Here is a 21,762-nt window from a genome sequence, read left to right as displayed (position 1 = left end):
TCGGCTTTTGAGTAAGTACTCGACTGGCAGAGTTAAGGTTCTGGGCACAGACTCAGGGGTCTCCCAGGGTCAGGCTGGTACAGTTGGTACACCCTCAGCGGCATTGGGGCAGCCAGGTGCAGAGTGAGTTAGGCTCAATGCTATCCTATGGGAGGCAGGGGGGGGGGGGGGGGGCGGGGGGGCCTTGGTTGGTGGCTGCTGACTAGCAGGCCACGCGGCTGTGGGAGCTGGGTTCCTGGTCACTTGCTCAGGGCAAATGGGGAAGTAGGTAGGAGTAGAAGTTGCACTGCCAGGGTTATTCGGGCGGCTGGGTGCAGGGTGCTTTTGAGCCTTCGGGCGCTCAATGGATTTCAATTGGAAAGCTCAAGGACGAACAAAGGCTGCAAGCTCGGGGACGAAGATTCTTCGGGTGCCACCACCACTTCGAGAGGTAAGTTGGGTAGTTGTAGGATAGATAGGTAACCAGGAGTCGGGCACAGGGGGCCGCAGGGCGCCGGGTGCAGGGGTGCCTTCTGATGTCGGGAAATCTTACCCTCTGTTGATCGCGGTTGGGGGGGTCCCTGGTTCTGAGGCTGCAGGCGTCATCAGGAGCGCCGAGGTGGGTCCTTGGGTGCTGGATTTGGGGTCACAGTCGCCGGGGGGACGTCCTCGGGGTCCTTGTCCACTCCGGCACAGGCCAGGCTTGGCGTGTGCAGAGTGTGCAGGGTTCGCGGTTCCAGGCTGATGCCAGGGGTTGGAAACTTGCTTTGAGCAGAGCCACTGCTCATGGGAGTTCCAGATGCTTAGAGTCACAAGGTAGCCAGGTCCTCCGGGGTTTGTGAGGTTGCTGGCCACAGGCGGTGCCGGGATTTAGCAGGAGCAGGTTCGAGGTTGACAGGCCGGTAGGGCTGGGGCCAAAGCAGTTGGTGTCTACCTCTTCTTAGCAGCTGCACGGCAGGTCTTCTTTCTTCTTGATCTTCTTTGCTAGTTTAGAATCTGGAATCTGAGGAAGGAAGGTTCAGGGTGCCCCTAAATACTAGATTTAGGGGTGTGACAGGTAGGTAAAGGGCCGGGACCAATGGGTCCCTGCCCTGGGGTGGGTAAACCCCCTATCCTGCCACTCTCCTGTGGGAAGGGGGCAGTGGCCTAGTCCTGATTGGGCAGGGCTTCCCATCTTCAAGATGGCGAGGGCCCGGTTATGTGCTTCACCTCGCCTCCCCCATTTGAGGGGTGGGGTTGGCAGGGCTGGCACATCCCCTGTCCTTACTTGGAGTTTCCGGCCAGTCTTCCAGCCAGAGTGGGGGTCAGAACCGGTGGGGGCCAGTTGCTGAGTACAGCAAGTGGCCTGGAGAAGCTCACAAAGGCGGCATGCCTTTGAAGCTTCCCCTGCCCATCCTGGGGGAGGAGACCTAGCACCTCGCCCAGGATGTGCATTGTTGCAGGCCCAGGAGAGCGGGGGCTCTCCACCCAGGGGTCCAGCAACATGTCTGCTGTGTGGCAGCCTAGGCAGCCTCTCAGACAAGACGTGGATTGTAGGTTAGGTTTCAGGGGGCATCTCTAAGATGCCCTCGGTAGTGCATTGTACATTAAATCCCATACTGGCATCAGTGCAGGTTTAATGTCCTGAGAATTTTGATACCAAACTTCCCAGCCTTCAGTGTAGCCATTATGGTGCTGTGGAGTTCGTAATGACAACCTCCCAGCACCATATACTCTTAATGGCAGCACTGCACTTACAGTGCTCAGGAATTGACCTGGGTACTGTAGGGGCACAGGGCTCATACTCCTGTGCCCACACCACTGGCATCGGGCACCCAGCGAGTGGGGTGGCTGATGTATGCCAGGGCAGTGTAGGTTGTGGGCAAGGCACACAGGGATGTGTGCCATGTCAACTCTCTGTTTTGTCTTGTACCCAGACACTCAGCCTGCAAGGGCAGTGTGTTTGTGTTAGGGTACAGGGCCTCTAAGGGTGGCACAATAAGTGCTGCAGCCCTTAGAGGCCTTCCCTGGTCACAAGGCCCTGGGTACCATTTACCAGGGGCTGACATGTGGCCAGGGTTTGCCAATTTGGGTTTTAGGTTTTAGGGAAGGAACATAGGCCCTGGGCCCCTGATTGGCAGGAGTCCAGGGCACACTCAGTCAAAGTACATTCAGCAATTCAGCAAAAAGTGGGGGCATACCATGCATACACATGCTATGCATAGACCATAAAGCAGTACTCCTCTCGGTTGACATGGCGTCCGTAGAACTGTTTGTCCCACAAAAGATTGCTGTCTTGCCTGGACATCCATGCAAAAGTGTTTAGTTAATGTATGTGGATTTGACCGAGCGAATACTTTACAAATATCAGCTAAAGGGATGTTGCCCATGAAAGCCATTGAAGCACCTTTCGTTCTAGTAGAATATGCGCGTGGAACTGTTGGTAAAGTAGGTTTGGCTTTAATGTAGCAAATTTGAATACATTTCACAATCCATTGTGCAATACCTGCTTTAGAAATGGCTTTACCCTTTCTTGGATTTGAGAAGGCCACATAAAGCTGATGCGTTTTCCTAAAAGGTCAAGTACAGCAATGCTTTTTAACATAAAGTGTATGAAGTGCTCTCTTTGCCACAGTCTGGCTTAGGGAAGAAACCCGGCAAATAAAGGGTGTGGTTTAAATGGAAAGGAGAGACGACCTTCTGAAGAAATTTGGGATTCGTCCACAATCGACTTTATCTTGAAAGACTTGAAAATAAGGTTCTTCAATGGTAAGGGCATGAATTTCATTAACTTTCTTAGGAAGGTGCTAGCTACGAGGAAAGCAACTTTTCAAGAGAGGAACTATAGTGGACAGGCATGCAGTGTTTCAAAAGGTGTGGGGACATCAATCTTGTAAGAACAACATTTAAATTGCACATGGGTACCGGTGGTGCACTTGGTGGAATTACTCTTTGCAGCCCTTCCATGATGGCTTTAATGATAGGTACTCGAAAAAGTTACTGATGCCAACGGTTCTGCAGATAAGCCACAAGGTGTAGTTGTATGAAGTGTGTGCTGAATGTGACTTTTTGTAGGTGTAACAAGTAACATACTATCTGTTGTACAGCAGGAGCACAAGCTTCTAAGTGCTGGGCTATACTGCAGTGTGTAAAGTGTTTCCACTTAGTTGCATAACAAACTCTTGTGGTTGGGTGTCTTGCCTTCTGTAGAATGGCCATACCATCCTGAAGCAATTGCAAGTTTCCAAACTCTACGACATCCGGAGCAGATCGCCAGGTTGAGTTGTTTGGGGTTTGGTTGCTTGATCTTGCCCTTGCTGTGAGCGAGAAGGCTGGTATGTTGGGGAGACTCTCATGAGATAGTAGGGACGACTCTAAGAGCGTCATGAACTAGGGTTGTTGGGCCAGATGGGAGCTAGTAGAACCATCTTGAGAGATGTCTGTCTGAGTTTCCAAACAAGATATGGAATGAATGGGAGAGGCGGAAAAGCGTATGCAAATATCCCTGACCAATTCACGCAAAGAGTATTTATTGCCCATGGACTGTGATGGTGGTACCTGGAGGCGAAGTTTTGGCATTTTGCGTTTTCTACAGTGGCGAACGGATCCACGTCCAGTGCTCCCCCCACCGCTGGAAGTAGCAGTGGAGGATCGGGATGGAGTTCCCATTCGTGGACCTGGTGCTGCATCCTGCCCAGCAGGGCTGCCACTGAATTGTCCACTCCCAGGAGATACTCTGCCAAGAGGCAGATGTGATGGCTGATAGCCCAGTGCCAAATGTCCTGTGCCAGCTGAGACAACTGGATCTTGTTTTTGAATGGAATATATTGCAGTCATGCTGTCCGTTAAAAGAACAGTCTTCCCGGTTATATTGGAGAGAAAGGCTATTAGAGCCATCTGAATTGTGATAAGCTCCGGCACAATGGTGCGCATTGTTTGCGGATGACTGGTTCAAGAGCCCTGAACCGTCATGTACTCCATATGAGTGAGTCACTTGCAGGGTTGGGACCAAAAGAGGTCTGCCCCTGAGGAGATTCTCTGTGCCCACCAGTGCAATGAATGATGCAAACAATACTAGATCCTCTTAACTTCTCCCCGCTTGTGACCACTGCAATGCTAGACACTCCTTTAAAGGGCTCATGTGAAGCCTGGCATGAGGAACTATTGCTATGCAAGAGGCCAGCTTGCCAAGAAGGCGCATTGCTGTTCTGACTGGCAGGCGACGATTTGGCTAAAAAAAGATCTAGTTGGTTCTTGAGATTGAGAATCCTCTGGCCATAGGGGTATGCTGTGGCTGAGACTGAATTGAGGATTGCTCCCAGAAAGGGGTGTATCTGAAGAGGCTGTAAATGTGATTTGGTGACATTTATTGTGAACCCCAATTTGTGTAACAGATTGATGGTAGTTTGTATCTTGCAGGCACTTCTGTCTCGTTGAGCTCTTGATCAGCCAATCGTTGAGAAACGGGACGTCATGAATGTTGCGTAATTTCAATTGGGCTGCCACCACTGCTAGGCGTTTGGTAAACACTCTTGGTGCTGCCGTCACCCCGAACAGCAGGACTTTGAACTGGTAATGACATCCACTTGCCATAAACCCGAGGTACTGGCGATGTGGCAGGAGAATCGGTTTAGGAGAGTATGCGTCCTTAAAGTCAAGTCACCATATGAAAGTGTTCTGACAAAATGTAACGGTTGGGATATCGTAGGTCCAGTATCAGCCTGAGCATTCCGTCTCTTTTGGAAATAGGGAGTATACTCCCTTGCCACGATGTCTATGTGGAACGGGCTCTATGGCACCTTTAAACAAGACAGCTTTTACTTCCTCTTTGAGAAGGTGTTGATGGTGAGGGTTGCGGGTCTGAGGAATGTTTGGGAGGGCGTGGGGTGGGGGCAGTTCAGTTCCAGGTAGTATCCATGGTGGACGATGGATAATACCCAGTGGTCTGTTTTATCTAGCCAGGCGGTGAAGCTGCTGTAGCCTTCCCTGAAAGGTGTTGTGTGTCTGGCAGGAATGTGTGGTAAGTCATTGGTTGGAGTTGGAGGCTCCTTTCCCGGGAGTTCCCCTACACCTCTGCCTCTCTCGTTATCCCTCCCCCACCACCCCTGCCCGAAGCCTCCTCTGTAGTAACTTTTACCCCCTTGCTGGTGATATGTTCGCTGCTGCTTTTGATATGTCTGGGTGTCAGAGGTGGTGGTCTTGGAGGCCCCTCTGCCCTGATAGCTACGAAAGAACTGCAGTGCCCCAATGGATTTCGCACCTCAGGTTTGAACCCAGAGATGCATAGCCAGGTATGCCTACACAAAAGGATTGAGGGGTTTATCTCTCCTGCTGTAGTGTCTGTGCTGCCTGGAGCACAGCGTATAGCTGCCTTTGAGATTTGCCTACCTTCAGTGACTAACTCTTCTCCTTTTTTGTACTGCTCTGGGAGATGTTGTAGCAACTCTTCCATGTCATGTAAGAGACATTGATTGTGGCATTGTGTTTTGTGTGCTATTGGGGAGCTGCTAATTATTTTTGGGATTTTGCACAGTGGGATGGGGCAATATTTTGACTATCAGAATCTTTTTTTACTAAAAAACAGAAATCTTTTAATGTTTTAAAAATATACAGAAATAGTTTGCTTTGAATTTTAGATGGTCAGACCTACCTGTAGGCGCCAACTATCCTGACTCTGGCCTCGCGGTGTCCGTCCGTTAGAGCGGACCCGCCATCTTAGGAGGTTAGCAGTATAGCCTTTTTGGGTCCTATTACTATAAAGGACATGCTGGTGCGAACGCACGCACGGGCAGCGGACGAGCGCGACGCGCCAAAGGCAAGCCCGTCTGCGCCCGTCCGCGCACCGGATGCGCACAGCGCCAGCCATGCTGCCGCTTTTGGAACACTTCTGGGAAATACTACAGTTTGCCGCCTTTTAAGATACACCAGTGCGGAACTTCGCAACATTGGTAAGTCGGTAAAGGGTAGGGGAGAACTTGTATTTGAGGAGACTGCGTTCCCTACATCAGCTTTTGTTAAAAAAGGTCACCTCACTTGTGGATTGTTAAATGTAAGATCCCTCCCCAAACACAGCGTGGAAATTCAGTTGATGCTGGAACTCCATGAATTGGATGTGTTATTCATGACAGAAACCTGGACACACAGAGTGCGATGTAGTACCAGGCTTGGATTGTCCGCCTGGGTATAAATTCTGTCACAAACCTAGATTGAGTGGGAGAGTCGGTGTGATTTTTAAACAATCATGGAATATTGTTAAAATAGACATTGACGTAATCGAAGGATTTGAACTGCTAGGATTTGCCATTAAAGATGCTAATGGTCATATACGGACGGGGATTGACTGCTATAGACCTCCTGGGGCTATCAGTGTGCAGCAGCAGCAGTCTCTGATGGAGACCATTAGTAACATGGCTGCCACACATACCAGGTTAGTGATTTTGGGGGATTTCAATCTTTGGCTTTATGGAACCCTTGATTCTGGCTATAACAATGTCCTCCAATCATGTGAAGGATTTAACCTATACCAGCGGGTTGTCAAAGCAACGCATAAGGGAGGACATACACTTGATTTAATCTTTTCGGACGACCATGTTCTTAATATGTTGGACACTTTGCCTATGGGTTGGTCCGACCATTATTTGATTAAATTCCAAGTGCATAATCCCACTTGTAATAATCAAGCAGCCAGTATTATAAGTAACTATGTCAGTAGAGAGTAGAAGGCCCTCTTAAGAAAGAGAGGTTTACCCCCTGTGTTTTATCTTGAGGACTGTTTCTCGATAGATAAGCAGGTGGAGGAAAATGATGTGACCTTTTGTTCACAGATCTCTTCTATACTGGGTTTAAAAAATATATAAGAGAGTGGGCAGGCCCTCGGCCCCCTGGTTTACGACAAATTAAAAAAACTAAAACTTGACTGTAAGCAGGCGGAGAGGAAGTGGGGAAGAGCGTATGACGCCAAGGACAAATACACTTGGAAAACTGCGATTACTGGTTATAAGAAAGAAAGAAATATTGCTAAAGGAGAGTATTTTTCTAATACTATTCTGAATGCTTCCAATAAATCCAGAAGTGTTTTTAATATACTGAACAATTTAATCAGCCCTGTGCCAAGAACCAGACACCTCCCACACAAGACCTTTGCGATAGTCTTGCGAGGTTTTTCAGTGATAAAATTAAAACTATCATTGATGACCTCGGTGGGGATTTTATGCAAGCTGAGTTAGAAGATCTAGAGGTCAAGGGCTCTAGTGGCAGAGATTTGAGTGGCACAGGTAATACAACTAGAGGGACAGAGACCCAGCCTATCAATACCTTAACTGACTTTGAGATACTGTCAGTAGAGGATTTTGGTAAGGTGGCTCTAGGTATTTCTTCTGGATCACCTTTCGATCCTCTGCCACAGAAAATTTGGAAGGAGTTTGGAGCAGAGCTGTTCCCTGTACTCCGGCTTATTTGTAATCAGTCTCTTTCTAGTGGAGTGGTACCAACCTGTTGGAAACAGGCATTGGTGACACCTCTCTTAAAGAAATCTACATTGGACCCAGCCTGCCCTAAAAATTATAGGCCGATTTCCCTGCTGCCTTTCCCAGCAAAGATTGTAGAAAGTGTGGTTAGTAGAACTCTCTCGAAATATCTGGAAACCAATAAGATCTTGGAGGATGTGCAATTTGGGTTTCGGCCTGCTCATGGCACTGAGACTGCTTTGGTGACCGTGATGGATGAGCTTCGGATGCGTGCAGGCAGAGGTCAGGCAGCAGTTCTTATTCTGCTTGACCTGTCTGCCGCGTTCGACACGGTCAACCATGCTATCTTGCTGAGAAGGCTCAGGGAGGTAGGAGTAGCAGGCTTGGCCTTGAGCTGGTTTCAATCATTCCTTTCAGAGAGGAGGCAAGCGGTGGCCCTCCCTCCTTACCAGTCTGACTTTATTAACATCACGCATGGCGTGCCTCAGGGCTCTGCAATCAGCCCGATTTTATTTAATATCTACATGAAACACCTGATTGCTGTCATAAGGGCGCATAACATTAACATCGTAAATTATGCGGATGACACGCACAGGATTCTCTCCCTAGAGGGAGAACAGTCGACATCTTTGGAAGTGTTTCATGACTGCCTGTGTGCTACAGCTCGGTGGTTGAGGGAGAATTCATTGCAATTTAACACCAGTAAAACCGAGGTTCTCTATTGCTCAGTGGGGAAGGTTCCATCTGTGCTGCCCGTACATGTTTGGCCCCTAGAAACATCCACTGTACTGAGGCCTGTTGAGAAGGTACGACATTTGGGCATTATATTTAACAACAAACTGACGTTGGAATCGCAGGTTAACAAAACTGTGGGGAGCTGCTTCGCTATCATTAGAATCCTGCGGAAGATTTTTCCTCTGTTTCCTACTCGCGCGCGAGCGCTGGTAGTACAAAGCACTATATTAAGCAGATTGGATTATTGCAATGCGCTGCTGTTGGAGTCCCCGAGATATCCAATAGATAGGCTCCAGAGGATTCTGTCAACAGCAGCCAAGTTATCCTTGGGGAGGCCCAGAGGTTCCTCCTCCTCTTTGGCTTTGGCGGAACTGCATTGGCTCCCGATGATGTAAAGAATCCAGTTCAAAGCCCTTTGCCTAGTTTTTAAGGCCCTGCATGGGTTTGGACCAGTATCTATGCAGAGGAAGTTTGCCTGGTATGTACCTGAGAGAAGCCTTCGCTCCTCCTCGGCCAGACTGGTTAAAATACCGAGATTCAACAAAATGAAATCCGGTGGCAGAGTCTTCAGTGTCTCTGCCGCCAGATTATGGAATAAACTCCCACTAGAATTGAGACAAGTGAGGGATCTTCTCCCTTTCAAGAAGAGATTAAAAACCTTGCTCTTCCCCAAAGCATAATCTGTTGTCAGTCTTTTGTGTAGCATTATTCCTACGTGCACTTTCAATGTCAGCGCCAGGATGCCTGTTAGGTGATAGAGCGCTTTACAAAAGAAGATAAATAAATGTCATTCCAAGTGGACCTGTTACAGCGCGACAGAAACGCACAGAGTTGGCTATGCGCCAATGATTTGCATGGCCCACTGTAACCCGGTTTCCTGACGCATCTATGCATTTGCTTTCCTCATCAGGAGGAGGCGCATCTCCAGTACTCTTGGAGGCTGCCCTCTGCCTTTCAGTTGTTTTAACCAGGAGATTTTGAGTGTCCCCTGATATAATGTGGGTCACTAGGGGAAGGCTCGTATTTCCATTCAATGCGTGGTGTTAGTACCCTAGATTTTACCGGGTCTTTGAATCTCTCTGAAGACTGTCAGCATTAACCCGATGACTGGTAAATATTGAATGCAGCGCTCGGTCTTGGAGAGTGTCTAGACTAACAACAAGTCCCTTTCTTCCTCTGTACTTGATGGTCTTCAGCAGCTCATTTAATGCCACTATGACAGGATGGAGTGTCTTTAGGAAGTGATGCTTTAGCTGGGACTGGCACCTCGAAGTCTAGGTCTGGCAGTACTACGTCATCTGCGTCCCAAGGGTCTGGGCTTTGGGGAGGGGCTGCCTGTGAATCTGCGTCATGAGGAAAATGACTAGGGCTCTCTATGTCTGCATCGTCTGAATATGTGGATGATGGTGACATAGGCTGTGGAGGTGGTGTAATGTCAAGTGGCATAGGACTAGTGCTTATGATCCATACAGGACAAGTGCTTATGATCCATACACTTCTTCTTTGGAAGAGGCTGTTGTAGTTCAATGTCCAGCCTTTTCATTTGTGGGCCCTCTCAGGCAAATGTTCCTCCTCCTCCAGAGAACGTTTTTTAACCATTAGTTACTGAAGGTTTTCAAAACCATTCCACTCCATATTCGCAGTGGTTGTTGTTTTACTTTTCTTAGGCACCATGTCCTTATCAGTCGCTTTCTGCCTGTGCTCTACTAGAGTGGGGAATGTCGATGCCGATGGTTTCTTTGAAGTTGACGTACGCTCTGCTCCGATGGTTTCTTCTGTGTCGACATGCGGCTCGGCTCCAACGGGGTATGCTGCGTCGATGCCATATGTTTCGGCTTTGGAGACCCTGATAGAGGGTGGGGCATCAAAGGTTTCGTCAGTGCCATAGGCTGCGCAAGCATTGATGGCTTTGTATGCACCGAGTGCTGTTGCAGCTGCAAGGGCTGTTCCCCCCCCCCCCCCCCTCCTCAATGTCGGTTCCTGTGGCCTGAGCCCCATCTGTATTGAGCGCAGTCTCAACCTGTCTCGGCTCCAAGGCATGCTTTCGGTGTCAGCTAGAACCCTAAGGCTGGGGCGCACTAAAGGAATGGTGGGAGGGCTGTGGGGGTAGTCTTTCAGTATGTGTGGGGGTATGGGGACCTTGGGTACTCATAGCCCTTGGAATGGTCTTCGTCCTGTGCCCGATGTTGCCTGACCTTCCAGAAGTTTCACAGCCAACATCATCAACTTGTTGCAGTGTGCCTTCTCATGTTGCCTGGAGTCATCAGAAGTCACATAGTGCGGACTGCACAAGATGGCACCCTCTTCTACGGGAATGTCCTCTTTGTCGCTGATCTCTAGCTGTGGCTCCTCATCTGCAGAGTATTCAGCCTACGCTTCCATCTCCATGGTATGAGCTAAGTGTTGATCATGTCTGGAGCATAAGGTTTTCTCATTTTTGAACAATCAGTGCAGTCCTGCTTGTTGCGCTCCTGCGACAAGCAGAGGTTGCAGAAGTCGTGCTGGTCAGAGTATGCGTATTTTGCCTAAAGAGTCTCTTTTTTACCTTCCATCATCCGGAGCCGAACATTCCAGGCGGAACTTGGATGGGGGCCCTCGTGTTGAAGCTGACCCGAACGAAATAGTTGCTGAAAACTTTATTTTTATTTATTTATTTTGATAGTTTTATATAGCGTGAACATGACCCTTGTGGGTATCAGAGCGCTCTACAGGTATACATAGAGTGGAGCAATAATATCATATTCGAGAAAAATTACCGGATAAAGTAGTGACCAGAGAGGAAGGGTAAGCTTTACATTGTTCAGAGAGCAGAGGAGATAACCCAATAAGAACAGATTTATTATAGTCAAGAAAACTGCAGGATCATGTAGTGTTGAGAAAAGTGGGAGTAGAGTCAGGACTGATTAATCGAAAACACCAGGTCGCCGGTATGCCGTAGTCAAGAGGGAAATTGAAGAATCGGGATGGGTATCGTAGGCTCAAGCAAGAAATCTGTTCAGAAGGAGTGTGAGGACTTCTTTCTGGAAGGACACAGTTGAGGGATTCATTCTAATTTTAAGGGGGAAAAAGTAAAAAATTCTTGGAGCAATCCCAGGGAAAGATTGGTAGTAGGCTTTCTTTTTGCGGAATCTCTGAGGTTTCAGCAGTAAAGAGTTGGAGCTTCTGGATGATCTGGAACCACCAGAGAGTTCTAGTTTCTGAGCAGATATCTAGGGATTTTGAAGTGGAGGGCTTTGTGTGTCATCCAGGCAATTTTTAGGATGATGATGAGAACTAGTTGAACTCTTCGAGTGGAAACCGCTACGAGTAGGTTGCACTTCCACAGGCTTCGAAGATGCAGAGCTCCGGCACAATCCGTTCAAAGCAGGTGGCGGACAAAAAAAAAAATCACTCTAACAATGGAGCTATTGAAGATGCGCATTCTCTCGAAGAGGAGGCTCGACGTCACGTCAGCAATAAAAAGACTTATTCGCGAAAAACAATGTCCGAACCCAACAGTAAATGGCAAGAGTGTGCACAGCATGTGTATCTGCACCCAACACATGCTACGAATACACAGTTCCTCCAAGAAACAGCTACAATCTCATTCAAATGAGCTCCCCTAACCTTTGGGAAGCTGGCTGTCAAAAGCACCAAACCTGGATCTCAGCATATTTCTCAGACACCCTGCAGGGCGTCACATTCACCGGTCAGTGAGATGAGAAAAAAAACGGATTGGTAGTTTCAGTCCTTCTCCTAAACTCCTCTCTCAGGCATGGTTTGTGTATTCCACATGCGCTGTCCTTGAAACAGCTGAAAGTAGTTCCTTCATTTTGTTTATCCCTCTTCTTCCATTGCATAGAGACCCTTGGATCTGGGTGATGGCAGGCAGCAGGAGGTGATGAGGACGGGGGTCTCCACTGGGAGAAAACCACAACCTGAGCGCAAAAAGCAGAGAAGCCGGACACCCATCAGCCTTTCGGAGCAGAATCTCTGAGCGAACACAAGCAGTAGGCCCTGTCAAAATCACGGTCTGCAGACTACCCCCACCCTGCATCTAATCGAACGGGAGTGCTCCGGGAAGGAAAAAAAGGCAGGAGACAGCAAAAGATCAAATCCAAAAGGAGCCCCATTTCCATCCTCCTCACACTTCAGCCTTATGCTACATTAAAAAGTAACAGGAATTCTAGCAATACGCAATGCTAGACTGGCTGACTGATTTTATCCTCCATCTTGTGGAACATGCTTTCAGAGGCAAACTGAGAAGGATTCTACTGTATTCACATTCAAACAGACTAGCCATATACAATCATTTGTCTCTGATACATGCAGGCATTCTTGAAGCACACTGGGTGTGGAAACAGACCCAGCTACATGGAAATAAGCAGAACTTTAGAGACAAGGCTGGGAGGTCACTCACTGAAATACAGAGAACAGCAAAAAGATCAGCTCTGTAACTGTGATTGGAAAAAAAAAAAACACACACGCTGTCAACCACTGCCAAGCTCATGTGAACTGCAAAGGGGTCAGTAGTCGGACTTACTAAGAAAGGCACGCATTGTGTGCCGCCTAGACCAGTGAGCCTTACCCCGGGAATCATATTCTATTTAGCTAAAGCAGTCCTCTGTGTTATGGTCCTCTGAATATTAACACAGGCTAAGGGTATTGTGAAGAAAGAGCTTTTATCCCAGGAAACGACTTCTGTCTGCAACCACCACCTTTCTCTCCTATCCCTACCGTGGGTGACTTTCTGGGGTTGCAGGGTAGATCTATTTTGACAACGAATGACGTCAGCGCAATGTGGGGAATTATTTTCGAGCCGTCTTCTGATCAGTATCAATGGAGCTTGAACATAACCTTAAAGAACCCATATGTGAGACAGAGCTTGCTATTTGTGTTAATGTCCACTTTTAACAGACCCCAAAACTGTGCCTGTGCCGCAGGCTTTTCAGCGTTGGAAATATTCTTCAACCCTTTAGTGTGTGCCCCTAAACTACCCAAATCATTTGGAACAGGGGTTAAGGAACTGGGATGCGCTCTCCTCTACAGCACCAACTCACTACTGCAGGCTTCGTTCGCATGGATGATGTCGGCTGTCTCAAGGGATGTGTGGCGGAAGTGGCTCTTTGCAGACCGTGCAGCTGAAGGGGCATGACGTTAGAGCTCAGAGGTTTGCCTAAGCAAGACAGTGAATTCAGGCACCTGCCAAACCGTACATCTGGAGGAAAAACAGAGCATTATTGAACACCAACATGGAGTATAGCCCTGAGGCCAAAAGAAAGCAACAGGATTAGGCCAGGTTCAGTCACAGCCGATCATTGGAAGGAGCAGAAGATGAGGAGGGCGGGGGAGGGGAGTAAACTGGTTGCATGCGGACAGCATGTCCCGTGATAGCTGGGTGCCAAGCTTTTATTCAAGAGGTTTGGGAAACTGTTCCTACCAACTGGGTCTAGAAGAATTGGCCATGTCTCCAGAATAACATTCGTATGCAACAAGCACTGGCAGCCTCAACTGGGAAAGTAGGCAGCTCATACATTGAAGAGGCCTGGATGTAGTGGAAACAAATGACTTCATCTGCTGGGTAAGGTCAGTGCATTTTATTGGAGGTACAGGCTCCTGCGGAGTTACAGGAATTAAAGATTTCAATGCCACACACTTACAGCTTTAGGCTGCTTTAAATTCAGAGATAATGAGGATTCCAAGCATCAAACATTCTGGAGCACAGGCCTCGTATGAGCAAAGCCACCACGAGGAGAATAATGGACAAGGAAATCCGAGGAGATGCTCAAAAGGTCAGCACCGTTGATATACCATGGCCAAGACCAATTCCATCGCATCCCTTCCAGCCTAGCAGACATACCATGGCTGGTCACTCGATGGAGACCTGGAATGAGTGACAGTGCTACAACCCAAGCTCACTCTTCTGTAGAGACTTTATCCCTCCTCCGAGACCAGGGACAGAGTTTACCTTTTTGAGGAGGCTTATCCACTCAGAAGATCTAGTGACACTAAATGCAGAGATTCAAAGTTGTCTTCCTGTTCCCTCAGAGGAGTCTGGCATGAGTGATTTATATTTCTGTTGAGACTCTTTGTCTACTCAGTGAAGAACTGGCAGCACCGCACAACCCGCACAATCAGTTTACTTTTCAGTAGCGACTCATTGTTAAAAAGGAGAAGAAATAGCAGCACTGCCACTGATGCAGAAAAAAAAAAATCACTTTTTGTTAGAGAGATGCTGAATTTAAAGGAAAACTATCAGCATCGTACACAGAGTTTACCTTTCAGTAGAGTCCTGTTGACTCAAAAGAGAACCGTCCGTGCCATGCAGTGAATTTACCTTTCAGTAGAGTTCCACTGACTCAAAGATGACTCAACGCCACACAGTGAGTTTACCTTTTAGAAGCGTCCCATTCACTCACAGGAAAACGTAGTGTTGAACAGCGAGTTAACCTTTCAGTATAGTCTTGTTGACTCAGAAGAGAACTGTCAGTGCAGCACAGTGAGTTTACCTTTCAGCAGAGTTCCACTGACTCAAAAGAGAACAGACTGTGGTTTACCTTTCAGTAGAGTCAAATTGACTGAAAGGAGAAATGGCGCTGCAGAGTTTCCCATTCAGTCCGTGAACTGCGTCACTCCATAGCCTCGTTTGCTAGTAGTTCCAACTGGTCCACTTCTCTTGCACCCTGTTCTGTAAATTCAGAGCTCAGCTGCCAGATCTTCAGGACTCCAGTAGCATCGCCTGCAGCCAGCAGATGCGCTTGCTTCCGGTTGAATTCCAGGCAGTGCACAGGCTGACCATCAGAGGTTTGCTTTATAACAGCCGCCGGCTTCTGAGAACTTTTTCCAAGATCATACAGTAGAACTTCTCCTACAGGGAAATAAGGAAATTCTGCAATAAAGCAAGCACTTCAACCAGTTATAAATGTCACATTTTACACACACACCGATGGCAGATTGAGACAACTGGCACATTGATGCTGCCCCATGTTCCTGAAAGTGGTGGCCACCAGACTCAGTGAGCCTGCCCACATACCTGCAGATGGTTACCACTGGCACACTCAGCTTGCCCATGTTTCTCCTGGTGGAGATGACAAGGCCTATTCAGTCTCCTTTAGTTCCAGCCTTCTAATTTACTGTGGATGACTGTCAAGCCTACTAGGCATACCCTTATCCCTACAGATCAGCAGGAACATCCCCTATAGACAGGGGCTGCTGGATCCAGCGAGTCTGGCCATTTCCTACAGAAAGATGCCCTCACGCCCATCAGGTCTGCCCCATGCCCAGCTTGCTACAACACTGCAGCGACTGGTTTTCTAGATGTTTTGGAGCTCATATCCACAGAACTCATTGCCTCTCCCCATTTATTCTTAATCATGCTACATAGTTTGCCCACAGCTTCTCTGTATAAAGGCCATACATTTCTGATTCTCCATGCTTTCAGTGATATAGTGATGTGCCTCCTGAGTCTCCCTGATGACTCTTACCTTGTGATGTCTTGCACCAAAAGCACAACAATGTCTGAATATCACCTCTGACCCCAGGAGGAATGTCAGCGTCATCTCCTCGTGCTCGCCTTCAGACCGTACAGATCTAAGCTCTTGCACCTGATGTCTGGTGCAGACCTACGCCTTCCTGCACGTTCTCCTCCGACTGACTTCAATCTGCCTTTACCACAGATCGCAGCACAGCTGTGGCCATTGTGCCTACGTCTCTAGGTAGGTTCCTGTATCGCCCTACACCTAGTCTCCCGAAGAACATGGGAGACCCCTTGTCTACATGAGGCTACTTACACTGCATTAGTGCACAGCTTCAGCCACTGAGTCAAGGTTAGGCTGTGACAATGCCTCTCCTTCAGAAGAATATGGTGGACTTGTTAGCCTCCATTGGACCATTTACATTGCTTTAGATCAAAAAGTACTCACCTTCCCCAGAAACAGCAGCAAAGAGCAAAGGTCGTACTGGAGACCAACGTGCGCCAAACAGGTACTTGGAAGACAGTGGAAGAGAGCGAAGGGGCTGTGCCTGGAGCATGGAGTACACATGTGCATGTCCATCAGTGCCAGCACTCAGGAACAGGTTTCTGTGGAGAAAAGATAGGATTACTGTGGAAAAAATAATAGGGCTGAGGAGAGGACTGTTCTGTGGTAACTTGAATCTGAGCTGCTGCAAACCCAGCTCTTACTCTCTAATACCAAAGCACTGCAGGGGCGAAGCCAGTCAGTCTACAAAACGGATGCCCAATCTTTGTACTCAAGCGGACCTGAAGTAAAAGAGGCATCCAATGGAACTTTGTGCCTACATCCCCAGGACTCAACAGGGTGGGTGCAATGAGGCCCAACCATACTGTCCTACACCTGGCTAAAGGAAGCATTTGAAAGGGGGGAGGGTGGAAGACAGATTCAGTGACTGTGGCTGGTGGGGAATGTCTGCCCAAACAGCCACCACCAATTCAAAGAGAGGAGGAAATCAGGGGCCCTCACTGCGAGGGTCAAGAGACCAGCACCCAGACAGAGGAACAGAGGAAGGCAGGGGCCCCGACTGCGAGGGTCAGGAGGCCAGCACCCAGACTGAGGAACAGAGGAAGGCAGGGGCCCTCACTATGAGGGCCAAGAGGCCAGCACCCAGACTGAGGAACAGAGGAAGGCAGGGGCCCTCACTGCGATGGGTCAAGAGGCCAGCACCCAGACTGAGGAACAGAGGAAGGCAGCGGCCCTCACTGTGAGGGCCAAGAAGCCAGCACCCAGACTGAGGAACAGAGGAAGGCAGGGGCCCTCACTGCGAGGGTCAGGAGGCCAGCACCCAGACTGAGGAACAGAGGAAGGCAGGGGCCCTCACTACGAGGGCCAAGAGGCCAGCACCCAGACTGAGGAACAGAGGAAGGCAGGGGCCCCGACTGCGAGGGTCAGGAGGCCAGCACCCAGACTGAGGAACAGAGGAAGGCAGGGGCCCTCACTACCAGGGCCAAGAGGCCAGCACCCAGACTGAGGAACAGAGGCCCTCACTGCGAGGGTCAGGAGGCCAGCACCCAGACTGAGGAACAGAGAAGGCAGGGGCCCTCACTACGAGGGCCAAGAGGCCAGCACCCAGACTGAGGAACAGAGGAAGGCAGCGGCCCTCACTGCGAGGGCCAAGAAGCCAGCACCCAGACTGAGGAACAGAGGAAGGCAGGGGCCCTCACTGCGAGGGTCAGGAGGCCAGCACCCAGACTGAGGAACAGAGGAAGGCAGCGGCCCTCACTACGAGGGCCAAGAGGCCAGCACCCAGACTAAGGAACAGAGGAAGGCAGGGGCCCTCACTGCGAGGGTCAGGAGGCCAGCACCCAGACTGAGGAACAGAGGAAGGCAGGGGCCCTCACTACGAGGGCCAAGAGGCGAGCACCCAGACTGAGGAACAGAGGAAGGCAGGGGCCCTCACTGCGATGGGCCAAGAGGCCAGCACCCAGACTGAGGAACAGAGGAAGGCAGGGGCACTGTATGAAAACACAGCAACTATCATGAAGTATCCCATTATGAATACAATAAAAGTGAAAACGAAGAATTATGATCTTCAGCAATATTGAAGAAACGCACAAGAATCCAGACACTTCAGGGTAAGGGTTGATTTAAAGGCCGGAGCACAGCAACACACTGCTGTATGCGATGTCATTCCTGGCTTTAGTAGGACCACTACCCTTCACACAGCTACAGGTCCAAACAAAAGGGGACAGAAGTGATCATTTAACTCCTACTGTTCTAGAGCCTCAGAACTGAACGCCCCACAAGTCTTGACTGGACTAATGAGTATGTAGGCGAGACCTTCTTCTGCCCTACAGGCAGAATACGATCAAAACCTAATGAGTTAAAAAGGGGAATCCCATACTTGAGGGAGAGTGGGATTTGGACAAGTGAATATGGAGATAGTGTGTTTAAATGGCCAATAAAGTTGGGAGCCAGTTTTGTAGTGAAACATGCAGGCCGAGCGGGGGTAGGGTACAACTTGATAATCAATTCTGTTGATGTCGGCCAAGAGGTTAATGCACCAGGAGAGAAGGGTCTCCTTTGGCTCGGACATGCAGAAACTGAATTGCTAGGCCACTAGTAAAAGGTTTTGATGGTATGTAGGTGTACAGTTATTGTGGAACTGCTCCTTCAAGGAACTGGATGTGGAAGAACGGCGTGGATGTTATGGCTGTAGGTGGAAAGATCGCCAGGGTCTAGACGTGGTTCACACGTTTTCAGAAAAGATCGAAAGGTGCCAGTTCGGAGACGGAAACTGGGAGTGAGCACTGGTAATTGGGAAAAAGGACTTGAAAAGAAACTAGGAGGCTCCGCATAGGACATAACTTTGGGGAATTGGAGAATGCAGTCAGGTTGTTGCTAGAGACGGGTTTGAAAGAGTGCCAGGAAGGAATGTTATATTGGCGAGGATGGCGGATTGGCAGTGAATCTTGTTGTGGGGGCTGGCTACCATGATGTGGTGGTGTAATCCATGTGTATTGAGAGATGGAAAAAGTGAATGTGGACTAAAGTCTAGAGAGTTAAGGAAGACAGATGGGAAAACTGAACTGGTGCACTAACAGCCTTGAACAGAGCTCTTGATTGTTGCCTTCTGAGACGGTTGCGGTGCGCCAACAGCCTTGAACAGTGCTCTTCACTGTCGGCTTCTGAGACGGTTGAGGTGAGCTAACAGCCCTGAACAGTGCTCTTCACTGTCGGCTTCTGAGACGGTTGCGGTGCGCTAACAGCCTTGAACAGTGCTCTTCACTGTCGGTTTCTGAGACGGTTGTGGTGCACTAAAAGCCTTGAACAGTGCTCTTCACTGTCGGCATCTGAGACGGTTGTGGTGCACTAACAGCCTTGAACAGTGCTCTTCGCTGTGGGCTTCTGAGACGGTTGTGGTGCACTAACAGCCTTGAACAGTGCTCTTCACTGTCGGCTCCTGAGACGGTTGTGGTGCAATAACAGCCTTGAACAGTGCTCTTCACTGTCGGCTTCTGAGACGGTTGTGGTGCGCTAACAACCTTGAACAGTTCTCTTCACTGTCGCCTTCTGAGACGGTTGCGGTGCGCTAACAGCCTTGAACAGTGCTCTCCACTGTCGGCTTCTGAGACGGTTGAGGTGAGCTAACAACCTTGAACAGTGCTCTTCATTGTTGCCTTCTGAGACGGTTGTTGTAGGAAGGTGGAATCTGACTATATGGTTGCCCCCAACTTTTTGCCTGGTATTTGGATGGTTTTTGACTAGTCTGGCTGGGAGCCTGCTATCCAGGACCCCAGCCTATCTGCTTCCTCCCTAAAACTGATGTGAGTACCCTAGGTACCTTCCAATTGGATACTGAGGACACCCTACCAGCCCCTTGTAGATGGTACCCTAGGTACCCAGGGCATGGGTCCCTCAGAGGCCTACCAGGGGCTGCAGCACTTATTGTGCCACCCCTGGGACAGCCATACCAAATTACACCACCAGACCACTACTGTAGTCTGGGGAAGGTGGTGCTTGCACTCCTTACAGGGATATAGGTATCCTGTATCCCACTTAATACAACACATATATCCTCATAGGTCACCCCTAGAGCAGGCCTTGCTAATCCTACAAGGCAGGGTGCGGAGATGTGTGAGGGGGGACCCCTACCCGAGTAGGGCCCCTCTGCAACCTTCGTAAAATCATTACTGGGTTGTTTGTAGTGTAGCCATACCATATACTCTTAACCGCATTATAAGTCTATTGCGATAGCGTGATAACTTGAGAATGGCTACACAGACCCATATCGTGTTTGGTGTCAAACATGTAGGAATCATACCCCCAATCCAGCCATGGGACTGAGGGCATGATTCCTCCCTGCTAGAGGGGCGATATGGGAAAAGCGGCAGAATTTAGACACCAATTTAAAAGTGCACGCGAAGTACAAAATGGATGCTACCCGCCACCCACACGACTCTGGCTGCCTGTTGCTGGGCAGAACTCCAGCCACGGCAGCTGGACAATAGGGATCCTGTTGCAGGGAGGTGTTCCCACCTCCCCAGACAGACTATGTGGATTGGAACTGGGTGGGTGCACCATAGGATGCCTTTCAGAGTTGCACGTAGGCTTCTCCAGTGCCCACATTCTGTATAGACCGCCTGGAACCGGTTTAGGGGCATCCTGTCCCCTGCCCAGGCGGGAAACACACAAAGGGGAGAGGGTGTAGCCACCATTTCCCGCCTGACCTCTCATTAGTGGACCCTGATCTGGACACTCCCCCAATCTTTGGATAAAGGTATAATACTGGGAGCCCAGAGCCTCAGATTATTCTTGATCTTCACAGTCTTGACCTTCGACTTGCTGCCGCACAGCTACCTGAAGAAATCTCCCTTGGGGTAAAGGAGTTACCCCCCTGCTTGGCAGGCACCTGAAACACTGCAAGTGACCCGGTTGGAACCTCGCTGCTCCTTCGGACATCGATGACTCTTTCCTGCCTTGAGGTGGGTTTCCAAGCATCCCAGAGGCCAGTGAGTGTGCACAGCAAAGCTCTGCACCGTGGACCCCGTGGGTGCCGAGATCCCCAATACCCCAGCCACCTCTTGCACAGCACCCGACCCCGACGAGTGGGGAAGTTGTGCTTTGGCCCATTATTGAGCCAACCTCTCAGCAGCATCTGTGCCAAAGATAGACGCCCCAGCCCGCTCCAGCGAACCGTGGGCGCACCTTTAAGCACGCCAAATTGCTGCCTTCCGCGGTCCCTTGTCTCTCGACTTGTGGGCCCTAGCGGAGGACAATCTTCGATTCCAAGAGTTCCCCTGGTTGCTCCAGGCCTGCTCCTCAGTCTCCTCGCTGGAGACCTCGCTCAGACCTTGTGGGTCTGCACCAGTAGCTGCTTTGTGTTTCTTGCGTGGGTTGCGGTTGCCAAGGCTTAGTGGATCCAATCCGGACACTAACACCGCAGCGACCCTCATCCTTCGTGGGACAGTCGCCCTCCAGAAGCTGGCCTTCCTTGAAGCCTCCTGGACCCCCGTGGCTGACAATCCAAGCTACACCTCTTCGACCTGGAAGCACCCGACATTGAAGGGCTCCTTCTCTTGAGCCCCCTGGTCACTGTGCCGTGACCCAGACTTTGTCCCCTCTGCTTTCAGGTTCCTCTCTACAAGATCTACATTTTCATTCTTCACGACAACGACGACGCTTATGGCTAGCAGCAGTTCTTCACGTTTTGCCATTGAAAATCAGCCCGCGACCCGACATCGAAAACGACCTATGGACCCGGCTTCCCTGGGGCAGGTAACAGTGGTACCTCGGTACTCTCGTGGGTGTGGGCCCTACAAAAGCTTAACTCTAAAGGGTTGAACTTGAACTCCTGCTAGAAGTGTTTTCAAACTTGTAAAATCAAACCGCAACATTCTCCATAGGTTATAATAGAGATCCCGACGGTAACTTCAGTCACTGCACGCTGCTCCCGTGGGTCCCCTTCCTAAATACCTTGGGTGGTTTCACAAGGGGCCAGCGACCCTAAATGCCCTAGGCATTGTCTGTAGAATTGTCGTGGTTCTTATACCACTTTTTTGATATATGGTTTGGTCCCCCCAGGGGCCTTGTGATTCCAGTGCTATTTATTGTAACTATCAATGCTTGTTTGAATTGTATCTCCACCTCTAGCCTCATAAAGAGACTAT

General features: G+C 49.5%; 1 protein-coding gene across 1 annotated transcript in view; it reads right to left on the bottom strand.

Moving 5' to 3' along the window:
- Window positions 1-13,720: 13,720 nt before the first annotated feature.
- DYNC2I2 (dynein 2 intermediate chain 2) overlaps window positions 13,721-21,762 on the bottom strand; it is a 255,373-nt gene continuing 247,331 nt past the window's right edge. The window contains exons 8-9 of the mRNA XM_085614066.1: window positions 16,061-16,218; window positions 13,721-15,006 (exon numbers count right to left, since the gene is read on the bottom strand). Coding sequence (XP_085470192.1) covers window positions 14,768-15,006; window positions 16,061-16,218 — 397 coding nt within the window. The 3' untranslated portion in view covers window positions 13,721-14,767. The remainder of the gene's footprint in view (window positions 15,007-16,060; window positions 16,219-21,762) is intronic.

The sequence above is a fragment of the Triturus cristatus genome, chromosome 1_2, assembly GCF_964204655.1.
Source record: "Triturus cristatus chromosome 1_2, aTriCri1.1, whole genome shotgun sequence".
Taxonomy (NCBI): Eukaryota; Metazoa; Chordata; class Amphibia; order Caudata; family Salamandridae; genus Triturus; species Triturus cristatus.
The sequence above is the reverse complement of the archived record's forward strand: the minus strand, read 5'-3'. Positions and strand labels throughout refer to the sequence as shown.